The sequence below is a fragment of the Pteropus alecto genome, unplaced genomic scaffold, assembly GCF_000325575.1.
Source record: "Pteropus alecto unplaced genomic scaffold, ASM32557v1 scaffold76, whole genome shotgun sequence".
NCBI lineage: Eukaryota > Metazoa > Chordata > Mammalia > Chiroptera > Pteropodidae > Pteropus > Pteropus alecto.
The window spans coordinates 15941204-15964404 of NW_006443138.1; the positions used below are offsets into that span (position 1 = coordinate 15941204).

General features: G+C 32.3%; 1 protein-coding gene across 7 annotated transcripts in view; it reads right to left on the reverse strand.

Moving 5' to 3' along the window:
* PPFIA2 (PTPRF interacting protein alpha 2) overlaps window positions 1-23201 on the reverse strand; it is a 423368-nt gene that overhangs the window by 269687 nt on the left and 130480 nt on the right. For 2 of the 7 annotated variants that reach the window (XM_006923798.2, XM_006923797.2), the window contains exon 1: window positions 13200-13637. The exons of 4 other annotated variants lie outside the window; for them this stretch is intronic. In XM_006923798.2, the coding sequence (XP_006923860.1) occupies window positions 13200-13280 (81 nt within the window). In that variant the 5' untranslated portion in view covers window positions 13281-13637. Of the gene's footprint in view, window positions 1-13199; window positions 13638-23201 lie in introns of those variants that run through there. One more of the 7 variants, XM_006923796.1, reaches the window with a different exon arrangement.

The window sequence follows — 23201 nt, forward strand, 5'->3', positions numbered from 1 at the left end:
ATATATTCATTTAACTTCCATAGAATGAGATTAGATCATAAGAGATGTTAAAGATGCCAAGAAGTTAGGGTACCTGCCTACCAGTAATTTATGTGGATTGTGTACATATCTTAGAAAAGACTTACAGAAAGAAAGGCCCATAAAATAGGTTTAATGAGAAAAATATTGATGCTCTGAGACTCACAGATTCATGAATTAAAAGCATTAAGGTAAAATGGGAAGCAAATATAAATTAGGTGGAGAAAGAGTAAGTTTGGCTAAGAAGGCTGTATTAGAGCGATGACATATATGGATAGACTACATTACCATTAACTTGCTTTGAGATGACAAAGTTGTCTTTATACATTGGCAGGTGTGTTAGTTATCTATTGTTGCATAAAAATCCCAAAATTTTATGCCTAAAACAATGATTATTTATTATCTCTTATTGTTTTTGTGAGTCAGTTCAGTAGTTACCTTGGGACCTTTCATCTGGTTACAATCAGAGAGGTTGGTTGGAGCAGCCGTTATCTGAAGGCTTGACTACTATTAGAGGATCCAATTGCAAAGTGTTTCGCTCTCATGATGGCAATTTAGTGTGGGCTACTGGCTGGAGGCCTTAGTTTCTCTCCATGTGAGCATCTCCACAGGACTGCGGGAGCACCCTCACAGCATGGCAGCTGGCTTGTAAGCAACACCAAAAGAGCAAGGTAGAAGCTGCAAAGCCTTCATGGTCTCATTTCAGAAGGAACGTTCTTTCACTTGTATCATATGTGATTAATTTAATAAAGGAGTAGTCTAAACAAACACATACATTTCAGGAAGTGAGGATCACTGGCAGTTATCTTGGAAGTTAGAAACTAAATCAGGTATAATTAATATTATTATTATCATTTTACTGTTGTCATCATCATCTTTTATTGTAAAAAACCTACCACGTACTTGGTAGTTTACTCATCTCTAATCTCCATAAAACCCTCTACATTATTTTTAATCTTTACACAATTCCTGTGACACTGGTTTTGTTACTTTCAATTTATAGTGAGAGAACTAAAATTCAAAGTAGTTAAATAACTGGTAGTAGTAAGTGGCAGGATTTATGTTGATCTGATTCCAAATCTTACACTTTTTCAATCATAACATGATACTCTCAGGAAATATTGTCTGCTCTGGGCAAATCCTGCTAAATATTAAAAATGCTTGTATAGTGACAATTGCATCTTTTGAATATATTACAAAGTACAGAGATGGAGACATTAATCAACACTAATAATTCTGGTATTTTAAGTCATTTTTTCTATAATAGGAAAAATATATTTAAAATCAAAGTTTATTTTTGCTATATTATAAGATTACCAATTTTCTTCTCATTGAAACTAAATTCAAAAGAGTCTTGGGATAAGTAATTAGCGAATTTACTATCAGTCATACAGTATGGCTTTCTTATGAATGTTTTAACATTACAATTTTCTTATAAACCTGTGATTTTATTTTATTTATTTATCTTTTTAATTTAATTTAAATTAAAAAAAATTATTATGGTGACATTGGTTAATAAAATCCAATAATTTCAGGTGTACAATTCAACATTAAGTCATACACACACACACACACACACACACACACACACACACACATATATACACATACACACACACACACATATATATTGCATTGTGTATAAACCTGTGATTCTAAATTTGCAAATATATTTTGGCATAAGGGCAGATATTTTATTAAAGCAAAGTCATACTTTGTAGGCCTTAATACTGAAACCAAGCTGAAGGCATAAAGTAATGACCAAATACACAAAGAGGAATTATTCTTGATATTTAAAAATTGTGTATTACAAGGGTACCAACAACATAACATCCCTTTTCTAATGAATGTGTATTATTTTAATCAAATTTTAATTTAAAATCAGAATTTCAAAACCAGTTATTTACTGTAGTGGATAATTTAAAGTTTTTATTTAATTTTACACAGTTTCTAGGTGACAGATAAATCATTAACAACAGGTCGATATCATTCTCGATGTGGCAAAATATTGTCTGAATTTGGAAATTTCATGACAAATATATGCCCTAAAGGAGGGATAAGTTAAAGGTCATCACTACTGAGGACTGATTCTTGATTTAATCAGCATAGTTGAGTAGTAGTTTGGAATCCTCACAATTCATACGTCAATTGGAGTTAAAAATTGGCCCATGAAAGAAGTAACTAAATGCCTTCATCACAACAAATCAAAAGGGTGTCTAAAATAGAATAATTATTTAAAACTAGAGGAAGGCCTTGTGGATATATAATTTCTGCTCATCAGTTATCTTTCAAATACAAAGTACCTTTCATAGTGCTAAAAGGTCTCTATCTCTGGTCCACTGTTTCCCAGTTTGTCACATTTCCAATAGACATCACCTAGAATTCTGTTTAAAATGAAAATTCCTTGGCCCTCACGATTTTCTGAATCATCTCTGGGGGTGTCTGCATCATGGATAATTATATAGCTTGAGAATCTTGATAACAATTCTAAGGATCTTTTATTCCAATCCACAAGAGAGGAGCAATAAAATAAACTGTTGTCAACTGCATAAAATCTGAAAGCCCAATTTCAATTACCAGAGAGAATCTGCACTGACAGCAAGAATAAGTATAGCTTTGAGAAACGAATATTTCATTCAAATATTTGATACTTTAAAAATATTAATAAAGAGAATGCTTTAGGCACATCTTTTGCATTTGTTCATGTTGAGTCCCATGATGAACACACAGATGAAAAAAAGTAAGGTTAGAGAGAATGTGTTACTTTTCTAGTAGGTGGCAAAGAAAGACTAACACTCAGGTCTGTTTGACTTCAAACTGCTGTCCTACATCATCATAGATTAAAGACTTAGTATTCAACAGTGATAACTTTAGAAAGAATATTAGATAAGGAAAGAAAATTGAAGCTGATTTTTATAGCCTGGTAATATAGAGCATCAAACAGATTGAAATGAAACATCTAAGTTTTATATAGAATTCACATAAAGTATATAGATCCTGATATAATTTAATGGACATTAAATTTGAATGAATATATTTATTTAACATTTAATAATATTTTTTTCTTTTAAAATCCTTACAAAAATAAATTATGTCTTTAACTATAACTTCTTTCCACCAAATAAACAAAGCAACATCAGCAATCTCACACACACATATGCATACATGAACACATGCGATAATGAAGCTAATCAACTATCTTCTGTCAGATAATTAATATTTTATGGTCACAATGTCAAGTTTAAGGAACATATTTTCAACATAAAAGTTGGTACAATCTTTATTGGTACAACAGATTTTGTGACCTTTTGGGTAATCACAGGCATCCTTTATCTATTTGGATATTTACTGGGCACTCAAAATATCTTCACTATGAAATACCTGTTATCTGTTAAGAAGCAGATAGTATAATGGGGAAATAAATATTCATACTTTAATTAGATTTGTGTTAATTATTATGACTGAGGTAAGCACAATATTTTATGTGATTTGAACAAGGAGGTAGATGAATCTAACTGGGGACTGACACATTCATGAAAGACATATATTGTACTGGACACTAAAAAATTAGTGAGATTTTGAGGCAAAAAGAAAATGAGGAAAGGATGGGGCATAAAGAAAGTCCTAGCAGCAGTGAGGAATATAGAGATGTAATGAATACTTACTTATGTCTTAAAGGAAGTCTATAATCTGTTGAGCACCACAGTCTATGATGTATCTCATTATAGTAAGTGGGAAAGCTCTGAGACAGAGATTGAGCAAGCCAGTTAGAGGGCACACAGATGACACATTTATGATTAAGGGAGGTCCAGGTTGGGTCAACCAGATTTTCTCTCCCCCTTTCCCTTGAATTTGAATCTTGAGTAGAGGGATTTAGGTAGAGTTAACCTACTGGTGATGGCACTGTGAAGAAGACTATCCTTTAGTTCATGTTAGTACAGAGATATAAAAAGCTGATGTGTTCCTTCAAGTTTTCACTCAAATGTTCTTTTTTTCAGGACACATAGTTTAAGGGTACATTTCAATACTCCTCCACTTTCTTTGGTCATTTCTCCCTAGCACTTATCACCATCCAACAAACTATAATTGTCCTATTTATTATATCTTTCATCCTGCTAGAATGTAAGCTTTGTATTTTACTTGCTCACTCTTTATCCGATACATAGACAGAACCTGGTACATAGTAGGCTGCATGAGTCAATAAAATCCTAATTCTTTCAGTTTTCCTTCATAGCTTCTGATATCATCCCAATACATTTTTCTTTTCAAAATCTAGGCAAAGTCTAAAAATCTAGAGAAAGACATTTGAAGCTCTGTCTAGTATGGTCCCACAGCTTACAGCCTCTTGGCCAGTCATAGAACATGACTGGTATATATGGGTTGGGAAAATTGTTTCACCTACATTTGTGTGATAGAGTTATTTTGAAAGTGCTAATTTTTTTTTTTTTAAATAATGTTCTTTCTTGAAGTCTTTATTGATGACATAGTTGGAATTACCTGGTTCTTTTAGCACAATGTCCCTGTATCTTGAGCAATATTTTATTAGAATATTTATTTTGACCTATTATGTATTGTAAAAATTGCTCCTTAAAAATATAGACCACATGTAAAGTAAGTTGTTAGTGTTTCCTGAATGAAAGAAACATGTATGCAAATATTTGAACTGCATTATATTATTGTTAAAACATTTGATTATCCATTAAATATTTAAATACCTATATAAAACGATATTAAAACAAAAAACATAAATAATAAAACATAATTCAGTGAATTTATATGATTTTATTTATGATAGCTATATTTTTAAAGATTTCAAAAAAGCCTTATTTTTTTTTTTAGCTTCTTTGTAACATGAATCAAAATACACCTGTGGCTTCTTATAGGCCTATTATAACTTCAAAGATAGATCATTTTAGAAGCACGTTAATGATGTGCTAAATTAGGAAAAACAAAAATACAGGATAAAAGAAAATGGTATGCTATAAAACAGTGTAACATGACATTTTAGTTCTGAACTGTCAGTTTTGCACTGATTTTATTGATAGAAAACAACTAAGTATAGCGTTGTGTTCTATGAATATTTGTATTTTTCCCCAATATAATCAAAGTTATGAATATTTAAGCTACAAGAACTACCTTAAGTTTATTTCTTCCTAATGACATTGCTCAGTTTTCCACTAAACTTTGATAACTTCTGCTTTGTGATATAACTTAAAATATCATTTTGTGATATTCTTTTAAAATGTTATACACTTTTTAACATTATTAAAATGCCTAATAATTTTTGAGATGGTCAGCAATTCTTGGACAGTTCTGCTGCAAAAAATAGCATCAAATATTGTTGACTTTCAAACAGCATCAAATCTTGTTGGCTCTCAGTAATGTAAACTTCTTTAAATCTTTACATGTATGGAGCACTCAGGATCTAAAGTGAGCTACCGTTTTAATTTGCAGGTATTTTGAATTTCACGAACTGGTGATTTTAAATTTGCATTTGTATGTGTGTAAAACTTGAGAAGATAATAAATATCATAATGAAGCTACAAAGCAAACTTAAAAATAAATTTAAAAAATACGCTGAAAATACAAAAAAATTATTTACAAAAGAAAGGCATATACACTTTCAAAAGGATACTTAATATCAATGCTCCATAAACTTATATTCTATAAGCACAGAAATATTTTATATAAAATTAAGATCTACAAAGTTAATTAAATATATTTCAATAAGCTCCCTTATATCTGAAATATTTAAAGTGAAGTATTTAAAGTGGTGAATACACTCTCTTTGGCATAAACTTTTTTAAAATTTAGAATAAGTTAAAAGGAAGAAATCATTTGTAGAATAAATTATGCTATTATTTAGAAAGTACATTAATCATTAAAACAACTATAGCTAATCTTGACTGAAGAAAATACTTTATATATGATTTTATAAATAATTCTTTTAGCATTCGCAATGACCTCATGACCTACGTTTACAATAATCAAGGAAAGTGAAAATACAGAAATAATTCCACTTTCTCATAGCCATACTCTCATTTTGAACCATGTGTTTAATTAGAAAGGGCATATTCTTAACCATTATGCAATGTCATTGTTACCAGTAGGGTAATGGTGGAAAAATTAACTGTGAACTAGAATTATAAGTGGATTTGGAAATAGAATTACTTAATTGACATTACCAAGTTATAATAATATCTATATGTACCTTTTAAGTCAAAGTATTTTTGTCTGTGCATGCTAGAGAATCAAATAATGTGCTATTGTAACTTACGAATAATTTTCCTTGAGTTCCCACTAAGATTTTTGAGTACAGAAACCAGATATTTTGCTTACCATTGTTGAAGTCTGGCATAATGGTGATGTTCAACAGGGTGTGTTGAATGATTTCACAAATTAATAAAAAAAGAATTAATTTTAGGCAGTCTTCAATTTAAAAATGAATTCATTCAATCTAAAACCACAGATATCTTCTATTTGACAGGCATTAACTATTTGACAGGCTATGTGTCAATAAACAAATATATGTAGTCAAGTAAAATAAAATTTATGCTGTGTAGGAGTTCACAGACTAGTGGTAAACAGAGATAAGTGAAAAACTAAATGTAGTATAATAAACAGTTTAATGGACATACACTAATTATGAAAGTAAGAACAGGAGAATTTAATTTGAATTAAGGTTCAGGGATGATATTTTTGGAGGGGTTCGAAAGGGAACATTAGCTTCCAAAATTCATTTATAAAATAGAGCAAATACACACATAAAGAGGCAGAAGCATCTAACTTGAATTGGATTCAGGGGTGATATTCAAGATGGGGTGATAAAAAAAAATAAAAGCTTCCAAAATGTTTTTGCAAAATAAAGCAAGCACACATGCTCAAAATAATGATAATTCTGGATAAGTCAATGTATCTAAGTATTTCATGTCCTACCTCATCTTACCTATCCTCTTTGCTCTTTGCCAAGGTTATTTTATCCATTTCTATAGCTTTCTCAACTCTGTAAGCAAATGTCACCTACATTTACATTTACTACTCAGATAGACCTTTCTCGAGAGCCAAACCTGCAATTCCAACTGTCTACTCAATCTGTCCAAAACTGAACTCAATATATTGTTTTTCAAGCTGCTCCTTATCCATATTCCTCTCTCTCCCACCAGAAATTTCTGAAGCAATCTTGTCTTTTTCTCTTTTGTCTCCTATATTCAGTAAGTTAATAAATTATTTTCAATGTATCTGTTAAGGACTTTTTTCTCATGCTTAACTGCTCTTAGCTCACACTCTTGCCACATCTATTGTGGTCTACAGACCACATCTCTGGATGCTGCTGCTGTTGCAGCTGCTGCTTATTGAGCTCTTACTAACCACCAGGTACTGTGCTCAATGAATGAAATGCTTTATCTTAAGAGTTGCCTCAATCACTTCTCTATTTCTACTTTTCCTCCCATCTAGGTGTTACCTGAAATATAGAACTATTTTAGCTAGGTCTAGGTGAAATATAATTGTGGACTCCAGTCTGGAAATCTTAAAACTATTTATGTGTTCCTGTGGGGAGGACATTCTAAATGAGAATATCAGCAAGACATTATATGACACAGAGCAAGATATTCTTCTTTTCAATTTGTAATTCAACTCAATACATATTTACTAATCATGGCTACGTGCCAGGCACTCTGCTTGATGCTAGTGATTTTACAGTGAAAAGAAGGACACAGAACCTGTACTCACAGAACGTATAACTTAGAAGTTAAGCAGAAACCTCTGCAGATGGAAGAGTTATGATTTTCTATGTGGAGCCCCAGGGGCTATTCGTTGATTTCTATGCTTGGCCTCACTGAGGTAAAGAGCATTCTTAAATTAACAAAGATGTGTATTTAGGAAAGATTTTCCCCCTAAATTTCCCTTTCTGTCTTTCAGTTCAATTTCAGGATATAAATTTGTTGACAATTTGGTTATTATAAAAATGTATTTCTAACTAGGAGAATATTGTCAGTAAAGATAAAATGGAGAGGTGTAATTAAATGAAAGCCTTAAATTAAAAAAAAAAAAAAAAAGAAGAACTAACGAGTCTATAGTACAGTGTTTCAAAGTGGTGGAGCCAAATTTCTATAATTTCTATAATTTCTATAATCATTGAGATTAGAAATTGTGTAGCTTGGAATAATTTTGCTGCTGTATTTAATCATCAACACTTTAGGCAGCAGAATAAAGGAGCAAGAGCATGGACTTTTGGGTTCTATAATCCTGGATTCAAACAGAAACTACAATACTTACTCTCTGTATTATTAACAACTATTTATGTATCATTTGTGAGCATCAGTTTTTTCATCTCTAAACATCATGAAAATTCATCTGGATATTTTTGGAAAGCTACTAAATTGTTCTCTCTGCTCCAGTCCTACCACCTAGCCAAGGCACAATCCGATAGTCTAACTAAAAATAAAATACAAGCCTGTCAGTCCTCACTGAAAATCCTTAAATCTCAACTCCAAGATCCTGAGGGTGACATTCAAATTTATCTTTATATTCTGGAGTTTGTGCATTTTAGTTTTAGTCATTTCCTAGGTGCCCCTTATGCTCCAGTTATACGAAACCGCCTTTCCCACAAACCAGTAAGTACCTTTGAAGATGGTGGTCCACCTGTTTGAAACACCTCTTGAATTAACTCTGCCACTCATAAATTTGACTGCATACAATTAGGCAACAGAGAAAAACCTTAATTCTTTCATTTAGCTGGGGTTCACTGCCTATATTACTATGTAATCCTAGAGTCACAGGGTCTGTCTTTCTTATCATCTCTATAGGACTACTTTGCCTTCAATCATTTTTTAAAAAAATGTTATATGTGCCAAGCATTCTGCTAGATATTTCTAATGCATTTTAAAGTTATAAACATTAAGAAGTTACAATTTGTTCTAAATAATAGAAAAATAACCAAGGAATTCTAGTAGTACCAACATGAAAGAATTTAAAAAGACTGGTTCTGTGCCAAACAGCCAGAATTACCTTAATCTCAGTTGATCACAAAGGTATAGTATCCCATACTAATTACCAGTAATAATTTTTGAGTGAAATTCTTTCTGCAATTGACATTTCTGGCTCACATGTTACTTTTCTATGTATTTCTAGTTCTATCTGCTAAATGGGAAAATATACACTAATCAAATTTTAAATTCCTCTTGATAAAATATGAAAAACTCCAAGTAATAAGGAAACAATAAAGAGATATAAAGGAAAAAAAAGTCTCAAAAAGGTTTTGTCTAACTGCCATAAAAATATATTTTTAAAAAAATAAAATTAAAGCTTTTTCTTGATTACTCAAGGAACTGTTACATATTTTGAAGAATCTAACAGTGGTACACAAAGGCTTAGTAGTAAACAAATTTACCATAACATATCTTTAGATATTTTCTTAATAATATATAGTTATCCCTCACCATCTGCCTATATAGTTAAAAAATAGAATTTGTTGCTAATTATGTTAAAGATTCATATTTTAATCATTTACCTTTCAAATATATGCATTTAGCATTTTAAACAAAGATATTGGCAGTACCTATGTGCCAAGGGCACAGATTGATAAAATATTCTCAAGAATTAAAACAAAGCCTAAGTGCCTTAACAGTGGTATGAATAGGCAAAGGATCAGAGAAAAGGCACTTAAAAAAGCTTGCAGAAGTGAAGTGAATAAGTGAAGGCTTCATGATGGAGGTGGTACTTGAGATGAGGCTAAGTAAAAACAATCTTCCCATGGGCAGTTTCGGTGAAGAGGCAAAGACAACAGAAGCATATAGACAACTTTCTGGGAAAGCAAATTAAAGCAGTATGTTGCATGTGCTCCAGACCACAATGGGCCTTTTATGCCAAGTTAAGGAAATGAATTTTATACTTTATGACCAGGGGCATGAAATAGTTTAAACATGGAAATGGCAGATTACTATGTTTTCATATTTTGTGATAAAATGTCTTTCTGTAGTTTTTAGTAGGCCCCAGGGGGCAACAGAATCAGTCCCTTTTATACACAGTCCTGGTAGTTAATGTTATTCATGCCAGGATTAAATGGCAAAGAAATGTATTTTAAACTGAAATAATTCCCCTGTGGCTTCAATAGATCAAAGTGTTTCTGTTGGAAATAATGGTTTGAGGAAGTGGTTTGCAAACTTTCTTTTGTTTTGTTTTTTGATATAGCACACTGCTTATTATTGTTTATGAAAGCACAGAGCAGGTAAATGTAAACTAAGGAAACGTTAAGGGCCTTAAAGAGCGTATTCCACCCTACTGTCTCCAGCAACTACTGACAAACTCCCATGAAACTTCAGGGCTGTGTAGACATAGTTTGAAAACACTAGGTTAAGATAGTTTAACTCTAGGTAAAGGGGAGTAGCGTGTTAGTCACCAATACCACTGAGAAGGTTAATACATTAAGTGATGATTAACTACATTAAGTGATGATTAACTAAATCTAAGTGATTTTATTTGCAAAAATAGAACTAAATGTAAAATCATGTTTTGTGGACATCATTTTGTGGACATTAAGGAGAATTTACTGCATTCATAAATACTGTATTATATATTATATATTATATGTATATTCATTTAATTTTGTCATAAAGCGAGTTTCCCATTTGTACATATTTGAGCCCCATAAATTGACAGTTCTAATATATATAAACACTATAATTAATCTTTTCTTATAGTAGCATTTAATCTTAATTTTTGTCAATCAGAAGACATTCAGGTAACTATACTCTAGAACTTAATTTTTGGTAATGAATACTTTACCAATCATATAGCACAAATTGGGTGTTGGTATGATTCAGGGTTCAGGTACCTCTGAAGAGAAGAATGCTGACAAAAGTATATCCATAATAATGTAGGAGTGAGATCTCACATATAAGGAAATTAATTTAAATTAAGCGTTAGATGGTCTATACAAAAACAGCATTTGCATGTGTGTGTAGAAGTAAAAATGTATTTGACTAAATTAAAATTCAATGAAAAAAAATTCTTGTAATTAAAATATCCTTCAGCTTCTTATTTCTTGTCTTTTTATCTTTGAACTGTTCAGGTCACATACATTCTAAACCTTACATTTAAAATTTGATAATATACAATTTCAGCAAAAACAAGATAATTTAACATTTAATGAGCTGAAACAAATTCAGTATTATTCATGCTAAACTATCTTAAATGTTTTTGCATATGTTAACTCTTGTGCTAGAATAATTTAAGAAAGTAAGCATTAAAATCTCAACTCCTTGATGGAGAATCATTTCAGAAATATATTTATGCCATTCCAGAACGATAATCACTTTTGAAAATTTAATCATTTTCACAAAATACATTTTTTGAGAAATGATCTGTTACTTTTAAAGCACCTAATTTCTGATAACAGTATTTCAACCAAAGAAAATATATTGCCTTAAATAGATTAAAATACACCAATAAGAAAAAAATAATCATGTTTAATTCTGTCCCTTTGATAATAAAAGCAGAGTCAACTTTAATAAATCTTTACCTTCATGCTTTAAAACCATCTTTCTTTCTTCTTTTCCACCAAATACAAAAACAATAGCAACAAAAAGTGAGGCACATTTCCTTTTATAAATGTCAAAATCAAATATATTTTCTAAATTAAAAATGTAGGAGGTAGAGTTCATATTTACCAACATTTCTACTTTATCTCAAATCCTAGAGTTTTTAAATGAATTGCTATAACATCAACAAAAAAGTGAGTGATTAAAATCATTCCAGTGTGTTTTCAAAGAAAATCACCTGCCAAGAAAGGTGTCAGCAAGATCTTTACTGAAGGAGTTTGTGTCATGACTGAGCATATAGAATTTACTGACCCTTAAACTTTAAGAGACTGAGATAGAATACCTAATGTGAAAAGCTGCCTTAAAGAGACAGCTACAGGATATTGTAAAGAGCGTTTATATCTCAGTGTATGGAGAAGGAAAAAAAAAAGTAATAATTCTGTAGAACAGCCCCAGGGCATTTGCATTTTGAGTCACTGCCACAATATGCAGATCTCCACTAGGAAGCGAATATATTCAGTAACAGCACAGACTTGTACTATCAGTAGATATCATCGTAAAGCAGGAGAGGCAACAGGATTAAAAATAGAAGTACGAAACGGAGAGAGAGAGAGAATAATTATCACTACTGCTTATAGTTTGCAAAGGCAAGAGACTTTAATAAATAAGACATGCACTTATTCAGAGCCACCTTTATAAAGAATTTGGAGTCTACTATATTAATTCCCTAGGTCTTTGTAGCTTTTTTTCCCCAGAACATTATAACTATGTAGCTAAAATAATTAAATGCCAATATGTTTATGTTCCTTCCCATAATGTAAAATAAACAGAGAGAAGAGGTTAATTTTCCCTTTTCATATAAAGATAACGACTAAATTACAAAGTAAACCTTAGTACCAAAAGATGCAATTTGAGGATAAAAATGAGGTAGAATCTGGTTTAATTTAGACTTAACCGTTTTCTAGAAGGATGAATGATTTTTTCTTAGGTAGTTGAAATACATTTAGTAAGTAAGAGCTTTGCAACTCACTATTATATTCATATTATTAATCTTATGACTTTTTCATAACAGAAAACCTTCCATCTTAATGAGTTTCTACTTTACCTCAAATTGAAAAGCATATTAAACATGATACTTAAGCCTCCTGTATAATTTATTGCTGGTATATTGCATATAAAATAATACAAAATAGCAATTATGTTAAGCTATGCATATGAAATATAAAACATTTTTCTAATCCCAGAGGACACAGTTTGCAAAGTTCCATAAAATATCTTTTAATTCTATTCTTTCTGTGATATATAAGGGAAGTAACTCTGTAATGTTCACCATATTGTAGCCATAAACAACAATATCAGGAGACATATCTCATAAACCCTCAATTATGACATGTAGAAAAAATTTTAAATCCCTGTGAAAAATAAGTGTTCACTACTATTTTGCTTGAATTCAGAGAATCCTAATGCTATCTTATTTCCATATTTAAAGCACAGATTAAACTGACATGCACATTATTTATTTCTTACATCCTCTTTAATACCTTCGCACTTTGCAGTTTTCCTTTCCTTATATTTCTCTTCATTAAAAGTTTTACTATATATCAACTTCCTATGTAGTGAAGCCATTTAAAGCACACTTACTTGAAAAGTGTAAAACCGAGTCCCATTAGGAGGATGCACTTTAGGGGAGCCAGAAACGGTGTTCATATCCGAGAAAATCATTTCTGATCACAGAGACAGTATAATCCTCAAGGAGCTACAGATGCAGAGCAGAGAGCTTAGCGTACAGATAAATCCGTGCATGCATTGAGGGAGGCTGGAGAGTAAAATGAAATCTGCCCCATCCTTCATAGATACACAGTGATAGCATTTTGAATCTTTCTCCTACGTTGGAAATCTAAGCTGAAAGGTCATCAGCCACCAACCTTTTGTGCAGCTAGTTCTTTAGAACATACAATGTTTAAATTGTTGTTGGTTTTTTTTTTTTTTTCCAAACACAAAAGGAAAAGAAGCAAGAACCGACAATAAATGGAGCTTATGTAGAATCTGGCAGTGCTGTGGACCTGCCCATCTGTTCTCAGTGATAATCACCTCCCTCCACCACAGTCTAGCAGAGTGATTATGCTAAATATCCTGGTTAACCAATAACATACAGTTTCATTTCAGGGAAGCGTGCACAGTGTAATTCAGAGGACCTCTTCTGACTAACCTGAAGCATGTTTCATACACTGTTTAAAGCTGTATTTAGTAACACGTTATTGTTCCATCACTCTTATTTCTGTAGATTTCCAAATATCTTTGTTACTTTCAGTATTTTCAGCAAGATTTTCGATTTTTGTACAAAGCTCTTTCTTTTAAAGTAGACTTCTTTCTAAATTTATAGATCAAAGTATATCATAGCTGGCTAGAATATTGAGGTGCCAGGCAGTAAGATTATGTAATACTACGAATGTTATCAAATAAAATGAACTATATATTTCTACTTTTCTGAACTCCGAAAGAATATCATATGAACATAATCATTATTCTATTTCCCCCACCTTAACTTGAAAATGATTAAGTATCACAGATGATGCCTAAAAAAGTACACTTAAAAAATCACAACTTCCTCTCTCATATATAGAAAACAATTAAGAAAATATCTTTTAGGTACACAAAGATTTTTGATTCAAGATCCAAAAACATTAATTGCAAACATCTAGGCTGTGTTGCAAAGCATGTTCGGTTTTCTATGTCTTTTAACGCAAATTATTCAGTCTGTATAAAAGATCATATTCAGATGACTTTGCACTTTTTAGAGGTAAAAATAAATGTTCCATTTACACGTGGTTCAAAGGTGGAGACTTCAGGAGGAAAGAGACAAGAATGAGCCAAAAGTGGTGTCTTTGTGAATGTATCTAAGATGACATAGTTATACATAATCAAGAACCAGAAACCACCTGCTTTGAACCTGAAAACTACAAAAGGAAAATGATGGTGATGAGCTCTTAAAACTTAAATTATCATTTATTTGTACTTTCAATTCTCCAGTTATAATTCAAATTTATAATATCAATGAGGAGGATGCAGAATAATGATTCTCAATTCCTTAGATGGGATTTCTACATTCTGGTAAATTATACGACTGGGTAAGTATAATTATTTACCTAGCAAACTGCTATGTAAACCAGAAGATAATTTTAAAATAAATGTTTAATTTGGGGGTAATTTTAAATTTAAAGAAAAGTTACAAAGATAGTTTAGAGAATTTCCATATATCCTTCGCCCAGCTTCCCCAGTTGTTAACATCTTACACTACTGTGGTACATTTGTCCAACTTAAGAAACGAATATGGTACATTATTAACTGATCTCTGGACTTCACTTGTCTTTCTATTAATGTCCCCTTTGTGATCTAGGTTCCAATCCAAGTCACCACATTTCTTTAGCTTCCATGTCTCCCCAGTTTCCTCTGGTTCGTGCCAGCTTCTCATATTTAAGTACTGCCTAAGTATCCTATAGGATATTCTCTGCTTTGATGCTTATATTACTTTTGTTTAATATTTTCTTCATGAATAGACTAGGGCTATGGGTGAAGTATCCTTCTCATCACAACATATTGGGGGTACATGATATGTACATATCTATCACTAGTGTTATTAACCTTCATCACTTGGTTAAGGTAGTGTTTGCCAGGTTTCTCTACTGCAAAGTTAACTATTCTTCTCTTTCCATACTCTATTTTTTGGAGTTAGTCACTAAGTCTAGTGCACAATCACAGAGGTGATAGAGAGGGGTGAAATTAAGCTTTACTTCCTGGAGGAGGATAGCATCTACATATATTAAATGAACTTTTTTCTACACAGAAAATTTGCCTCTTCTCTTCTGATTATTTTTTCAATCATTTATTTATATTAGTATGGACTCAGATAAATTTATTTTATACTTTGGGGTGATAATATAATACAATATAATTTATTTTGATGCTCAACTCATCCCACCTGTGGCCACTGGGACATTCTTCATGTTGGCCCGGTTTCCCTTTGACATGTTCCCATTTTTTTGTTTTTTGAGCACACAAATAAATATTTTTTTAAATGCATTTTGTTCTCCTTTATAAATCACCTATTTGCTAAAACTGTTAGTCTCCTTAATTATAATTCTAATTATCATGGCAAGTTAACTTGAAAAATCATGTTTTATTTTTTCATAATTATTTAAGCACCTATATTATTTTATAATCTTCCTTTCCATTCTGACTTCTTAGCCCACACAGAATTCATTACATTGACTCTCAAATTAAATAAAATAACTATATAAACATACTAGCTGTGGCAATCAGTGATGTATAAGACATTTTGGTTCTTCTCATTTGAATATACATGTTGGAATCATACTTCCTCCTATGGTTAATCGGGCCCCATAACTTGTGCTCCCCAAAGAGCTGTGAGTAGAAACAATGTCTCCAAAATGAACATGAAGCTTCTTGGGAACCCAGGTTTTAAAGGAAAAAATTTTTTTGCCAAATAGATTATTATGATGCAAATATAACCTCCACGTACTTTAATGCTTACCTGTAAATTGGTTCTGGTGTAATTTAAACCAGAAAATTCACTAGATTTTTCATTATTGTTATTTTAGAGGAGCCAATAAACCAAATACTTCTGGCATAAAAATTACATATTCCTGGTATAATCTCATATACTTGCCAAATTTGCATTAACCACCAAACTACTACAGCTAGAATTCTGGAGCTTTTTGGCCAATAAGAACACACTTTTTTTTTTTTTTTTCATATTTCTTGTGTAGAGAGGGGAAGAAAACAGTGGGAACTAATGTTAAAGGAGGTGGGAAAAAGAAACAGTATTAATATATAATTAATATAAGTAGCGCTCTTTATTCCAATATTGCTAAAATTTGCCAAAATATACATTCTTCCCCAAACTTTTTTTTTCTATGTAGGCTATTTATGATAATTACATTATTTCATTTTTTTCTGAAGGCCTATTTGGAGACAATTCAACTTTCTCACCTTGCCTAACAGATACAGGGAGAGTGGTGTCCAGGTCTGAAAGTGCTAAGGATATAGAATCCTGCCTTGTCCATTGTGGTTGTAGAGAGCTGGTTCTCTTTCCAGGCCCTGAAGGCATGTAGAGAGCTGGTTCTCTTTCCAGGCCCTGAAGGCATGATTATAAAAGATACAGTCTGTCCTCGAGACACTTCAAATTTGGTGAGTGAGACAGCAACTATTAAGAGGTAGGTAACTAGTAGGACAACTAAAATGCAATTTAATAAATGCTAATGACTGACTTAACCTGAAGAAGACTGTGTTCGTCTGAAAAGCACGTAAATCAAGGGATATATCAGAATGATCCTGGTAAGAGCAGGAGGTTAAAGGCTTTCCAAAAAGAAAGGTCAATGTGCAAAAAGATATAAGATGGCATGGAATGGTTGGGGAAATATGGCTGAAAACAGGCATGGGAAGTAACTGAGCTACATGTGCTTTTTCACACATAAACATTTTCTTAAGTGAAATTAGTAAAGAGACTTAATCTGGTTAACACCCTATTTCTATGAAATCAAGTAAAATTCAAACATTCTTTTCTCAAAAAATATGAAATGTGGAGTCATATTTTCATATTTTTCCTTAGTATATTTTGATATCTTTTTTAGTTTTCCAAATAGCTTTCCAAGATTATTTTGGCTTGTCAAGAAACTTCATTTTTAGGTTAACTCCTTTTGATTTATACTATTTTAAGCATTAACTTGAAAATAGAAGTATAGAGTACAATATTACTACGTGAAATGAAATTTAATGTGCTCATGGTAACAGTTAGTTTTCAGGCCATGTTTATTATATGAGGGTAAGTAATATGCCCACTTCAATTACTATATACAGATCACCCCTCAAAAAATCTCTCAAGATGTATCTTTCACCAGGAGAAGTAAATTAAGAATATGAACTCTGGTGAAATTATTATAGAGTCAAGATAATTAACATAAAAAAGAATATGAACTCTAGAAAGTTTAATAGAAGCTATTTCAACCACTTGAATTTTTACAGAAGGAAGTTGAAAATGACAAAGAAAAAGGATAACTAAATTGCACTTTCTTAAAAATGGATATAATAAAGTCCTGAAGCCAGACAGTTATTTTTAATAGACTAAAAGAGGAGATTTAGAAGTCATCTAATACATCCTTCTGCTTCTGGGAATAATTACCCTTTAGCCTTCTGAAATATATGTTGACAGCTCGGTTTTATAAAAAAGTTAAAAAAATACTTTAGACCTTACTGTTTTATATCCTATCAAGAAGATTCAGCTCAAATATTTATTTTTAATAACACTGAAACATAATTTTTTAGTCAAATAACTGTAGATATATTCTGCTTCAGGACAAGCAATTCAGTATAACTTTTATTTATTTATGGATATTGGATAAAAAGCTAAAAAAATTTGATTGAGTGATAAGAATTTGGGTAGTTAAAGGAATGCACCAAAAAGGGCTTCCTAGTTTCTGTTAGTTTCTGAGAAATGCTCAGGGGGAAAATGCCATACTGCACAAAGAACAGGAGGTGAGGAGGGAGTGATGGATAGAGAGAGAAAGAGAAGAAAGAAAGAGAAAAAGAAGGAAGAGGAGGCGAAGGAGAGGGAAGAAGAGGAGGAAGAAAAGGGAGAGATATTACTACAATTTATACCATATTACATCGTAGCAATATAGGATAACAAAGAATTTTAGAGCCGAGTGTTCAGTTAGAAGTCATGCCAGATGGAGTGAAATTTGCAGCCCAGATGGGCAATACATCCTAGTGAATCCATATGGATGGCATACGGAAGCCAGTTTAGTATATATTGCCAGCTAGATTATCTATATATCTATCCATCTATCATTATCTATCTAAATATATGTTCATATTTATTCACCTCTATCTATATCCATATCCTTATCCTTATATCACAAGTTCTACAAATTATAGCAAAGACGACTCTGTGAAGACTGTCAAAACCTGAAGTTTACTTTTACATCCTATTTCTGTGTCTCCTACTTTCTGACAGTCATAGCTGAATCTACAGCTAATCTGAATGTAAGGTTTGCTCATTCTTTCATTCATTCACTGATTTATTCAACAAATCATAGAGGAGTGATGGTGTGACAGACACCTGTTACAGTTAGAACAGAAATGAAGGGCAGGTGAAACAATGAGTGGAAACACTTTGCATTTTGTAGTTAGCCAATGAAAAGCCCCGTCCAACAGGTGTAATCAGTCCAACAGTGAGATCTTCTATCAAAGGATTCAAAAACACAAACAAAAGAACAAAAAAACTTTTAATGCCTTAGAGACTTTCTTCCACTTTCAGGTGATTACTTTAGCTAACAAATCATTCATTGAGGATGTCCCAAATAAATCAGAACAATATTTAGAATCCCTTGGGATCCCTTAAGATTTATACCCATGTAGACAAAAAAATAATAAGCATATTGAAATTAAAATTTACAAGCTTCCATTAATAACAAGAAAATTTTTTTAAATTTGGCTTCAATCCACATCTTGATAATAATGTGTTATATTCTTTTTACATAATCTATATGTGTGTAGATTTAGGCATGCATGTAAACGTATGTACATATGTACTTGTATGCATGTGTTTACACAAGTTTATACATATAAACATACACATACATATGTACATATATACTGTCTTCAGAACTGAAATTAGAAAATTTCAAAATGGTATCTTATTTTCATATTCCTTCTTCTTATTTACTTTAGTTTCTCTTTGCTTAAAGCACATTTTCCACAAAAGTTTACATGTATTATGCTAGCCCATGACAACTTTTATGTAAATTGCTAATATTAAATTGTATGAAATTCAGGATTAAGTTTTGTTCTGTTTTAGTCCTTTAACAAAAAAATTAATTTATTGTAACTCAATAATTTTACTACTCTATACTTTGAGTATATTCCTTTAAGGCTTTCTCATATTCTGAAATATATGCCATCAGGCCTGGGTTTACAGAAATTAAAGTTCTATGAGACAGGATGCTATTTCCTCATCTACAACTCTGAAAACTAGATGCTCACATCGTTCACATTTTTATAATAATACATGCAAAGATTGCTGAGCTCTGACATTTATAAAATAAAAACAGTTGAGAAAGATTGGGTCCATTCTATGGCATGAGAACTATATATAGGGTATTATATGTTGAACTTAAACTTGGATATCCCCTGCATGCTCTATTGTATAATATGGATTTGATGTTAAGTTTCACTTTTCCTCAGAAATTGGTAAAATTCCTAGCCATTGGTGAATAACATATTTCCACTCTAGATAAGTCTGTTATTTTCTAATTTATTTACTGTTAAGTTTCCATATATGTTCTCTGATACTTTGAACCAGCATTATTGTATTGGGATGCACATTCTCAGTACTCATACAGAATTTGGATTTTATTTTTTTAATCAGGAAGCATAATTTCTAGCTAAAGTTTGAGATAAAATATGCTTCCTTAGTGTGCAAAAGTTATCCTTATATGGAACTTCTTGTCTACCACTAACAAAGACTGGCACAACTCATGGCATAGAGTAGACATCCAGTAAATAAGTATTTGAGAATGCTTGAAACATCTTCCTCTGGCTGTTCTGCTTCTCTCTTTTCATGGTTTGCTAATATTAATTATTTCATTGACTTGCTGACTAGTCCTGAGAATTTGAAAATGCTTATTCTTATTCTTAGATCCTTACGGTTAACATGTGGTATATTTAGCATTTAAACTTTGGGCTGGGTGCACTGCTTGGTACATAATAGGCAAGTTTTTGATGAATACATAAAAAATGAACAAATCCAGATTTTTAACTACCAAACATATTGTTTTTATTAAATAATGCTTCCTAAGCAATTTAGAAAATAAACTGAGAAGTAGATTGCAGACTTCCATGCATTCGACTCACACACATGCACACAGAGATAACCTTGTCTTCATGCACACATTCACAAGAGCATCAGGAGAAACATCACATGAAAGGGAAAAAAAGGTATGTTCCACACAAACAAAGGAAATGTTCTAATGCTTTTCATCTAGTTCATTTTATTCTGAACACTTTGTTTATATTGCTCCAGAAGAATAGATTTAACTGATAAAATGAGAGGAAAAGAATCACGATGGTAACCAATTCTATAGGAGGGCTTTTAGGACAAAATTACCAGAGCTAGCTTGAAATAATAGAACAACTTAAAAAACCATTAATTTATATGGATGGACACTCCATTCATAGTCTTATATTTAAGATTAGAAAGATTGCAAGATTATAGAAACACGGGTAATATTAGGCAAAATTGTGGACAAGACTAAAGGAATCTTTAGACTTATTTCTTACTTTTCAAAATCTCTACTGCCACAGTTGCTATGGTAGCAAGCACATTATTTTCTTCTTAGTTTTATTTTTTCAAAGAATGTTCTTTAGAAGACAAAGACAATCACTATTCTGTTTTATTTTTTATTAAGAGCAAGAACAACGGCTCAATAGTTACCATTTATTGAATGATATTATATGGCAGCAATAACGCTGCCTTTTACAAAGCTCTCTAAAGAAGGCATTCCTCAGTTATATATAAGAAAACTGAGTCTTCAAAAAATTAAAACTAGTCTAAGAAAACAAAGTGGAAAAGTCACACCATTTGAAATAGGTCTTTCTGATTACTAAGTTACATTATAAAACATGTACTTTTTATTTTACAGACATATTCAGATTTTTTCGATGTATCAGATATGGGCTGTGAAAGACAGAGGAATATACAGAACAACTGGAAGGTCTTCAGTTTGAGCAGTTGCTCAACTTTTTGTCCAAAGTAGCGGAATGATGAAGTTGCCACCAAATAAAATGAAGAAGGCTGTGAGAGAAGCAGGTTAGAGAAAAATTCAGTTGCTCAGTTTTGCACATATTGAGTTTGAAGTTTCTATTGGTCACCTAAATAAAAATGTCACGTTGGCAGTTGGATATACAAATCTGGAGACCTCATTATCATACAGACTGAAAACCAAATAAATAAATAAATAAACTAGAATGATGTCACCAGGAAGTGAATGCAAATTGAGAAGACAAGAGAAGAGACCCAAGTTCAGGTCCTAGCGCACTCTAGCATTAAGAGTCTTGGGAGACCAGCAAAAGAGAATGAATGGGAACAATCAGTGAAGTACAGGAAAGACCAATAGAGAGATGTGTTCTGAAAGTTCAGTGATTAACATGAATTAAGTAGATGAGAGTGATCATCTGTGTCAAACACTGCTGAGAGATCAAAGATAAGAACTGAGAACTGGCCACTGGATTTAGCAAAATAAAGGTTGGCTTCAGTGGAAGTTTGGGAGAAAAACCTGATTGAAGAAAGTTTATAGAGAAATGGCAGGAGCTATATTGGAAATAGTGTACTATACAACACTCTTAAAGCACGTTGCTGCAAAGAGAACCAAAGAAATGGGACAATGGTTGGCAAGGAAAAGAGAGAGAAATAAGGACAGCTTGTGCTGAGGAAAAGGCTCTAGGAGAAGGTGAAAAACATGATGTAGGATGAAATGGGTTTCCATGCTGGTAATTGTAGTGGTGGGAGTTTGTACAAATTCTCAGGAACTTAGGAAGCAAGGACTTCAGCTGAGAATCAGGTTGGGGGCAGACGTTTTGAATGTTTCAGAAGTGAAGGAATGGTATGAAACAGTTATGTATGAAAGGAGCATATTAAAATATACCTATATTAAAGAACATAGCTTAGACATGCAAGCAAATCAGCTGACTTTACCTCCTTAAATTAAAATCTTTGGCTATGGACACATGGGTTGTAAAAAACTACAAAGTTTTACTGCATGGCAGCAGTTTAGAATGCATGTTCTTTGGAGACAGTTCCATAGGTTAACGAGAGAGAAAAGAAATGAGCCATGCATACCCAGTTCATTCTTCCAAACTTGCTTATCAAGGAAGCCATTTCTTCCTAGGGGAGTACAAGTGAGGCCAGAAGTGTTATTCTAATGCGAGTCCTACCACATGGGGTGGAGGGGAATGTATTCTCTTATTTCCACTATATTTTTTCTTGGATAGTATGAAAATAAATATCATTTGACCAAGTTTTTTTTCCTCAGTCAGCCAATTCTTATTTCCATTCTCTCCATACCTAACCAAGAATCCATGGTCTGTTAGTTCTTCCATTCTCTTGCCTATGCTCTCAGCCTACTTTCTTGAAATACTTTGACTCATTCAATAAAAAATTGGATCCAATTGCCCAGCTTCTCTGCTACAACCTGAATTGTCATGTGCCACTGGAGCACATAAAACAACAAACTTACTGACCAGCTCACCATCCTCAACCCAACAGTGCCCTCTGTTCTGTCTGGCCACTCATCGTCTCCCACGTTCATTTCACAGCAGCTTAATAAACTTCTCTCCAGTCTGCTTATGGCCTCTCTCGACTGCTTGCTCACTCACTTTCCACAGAGTAACAATTCAGTTTTAAACTGCAATCCTTTTTATTATAAACTTACATGTATTTGCCCCATCCCTATCTTTTTCCTGTCACTCAAAGTCTGAGATGGATACTTCCATTTCAATTTTGTAACAAGGAGAAAGAGATGCTTCCTGGCAATTTTAAGTCTACATTGGGGATCTTCTTACGCGTCA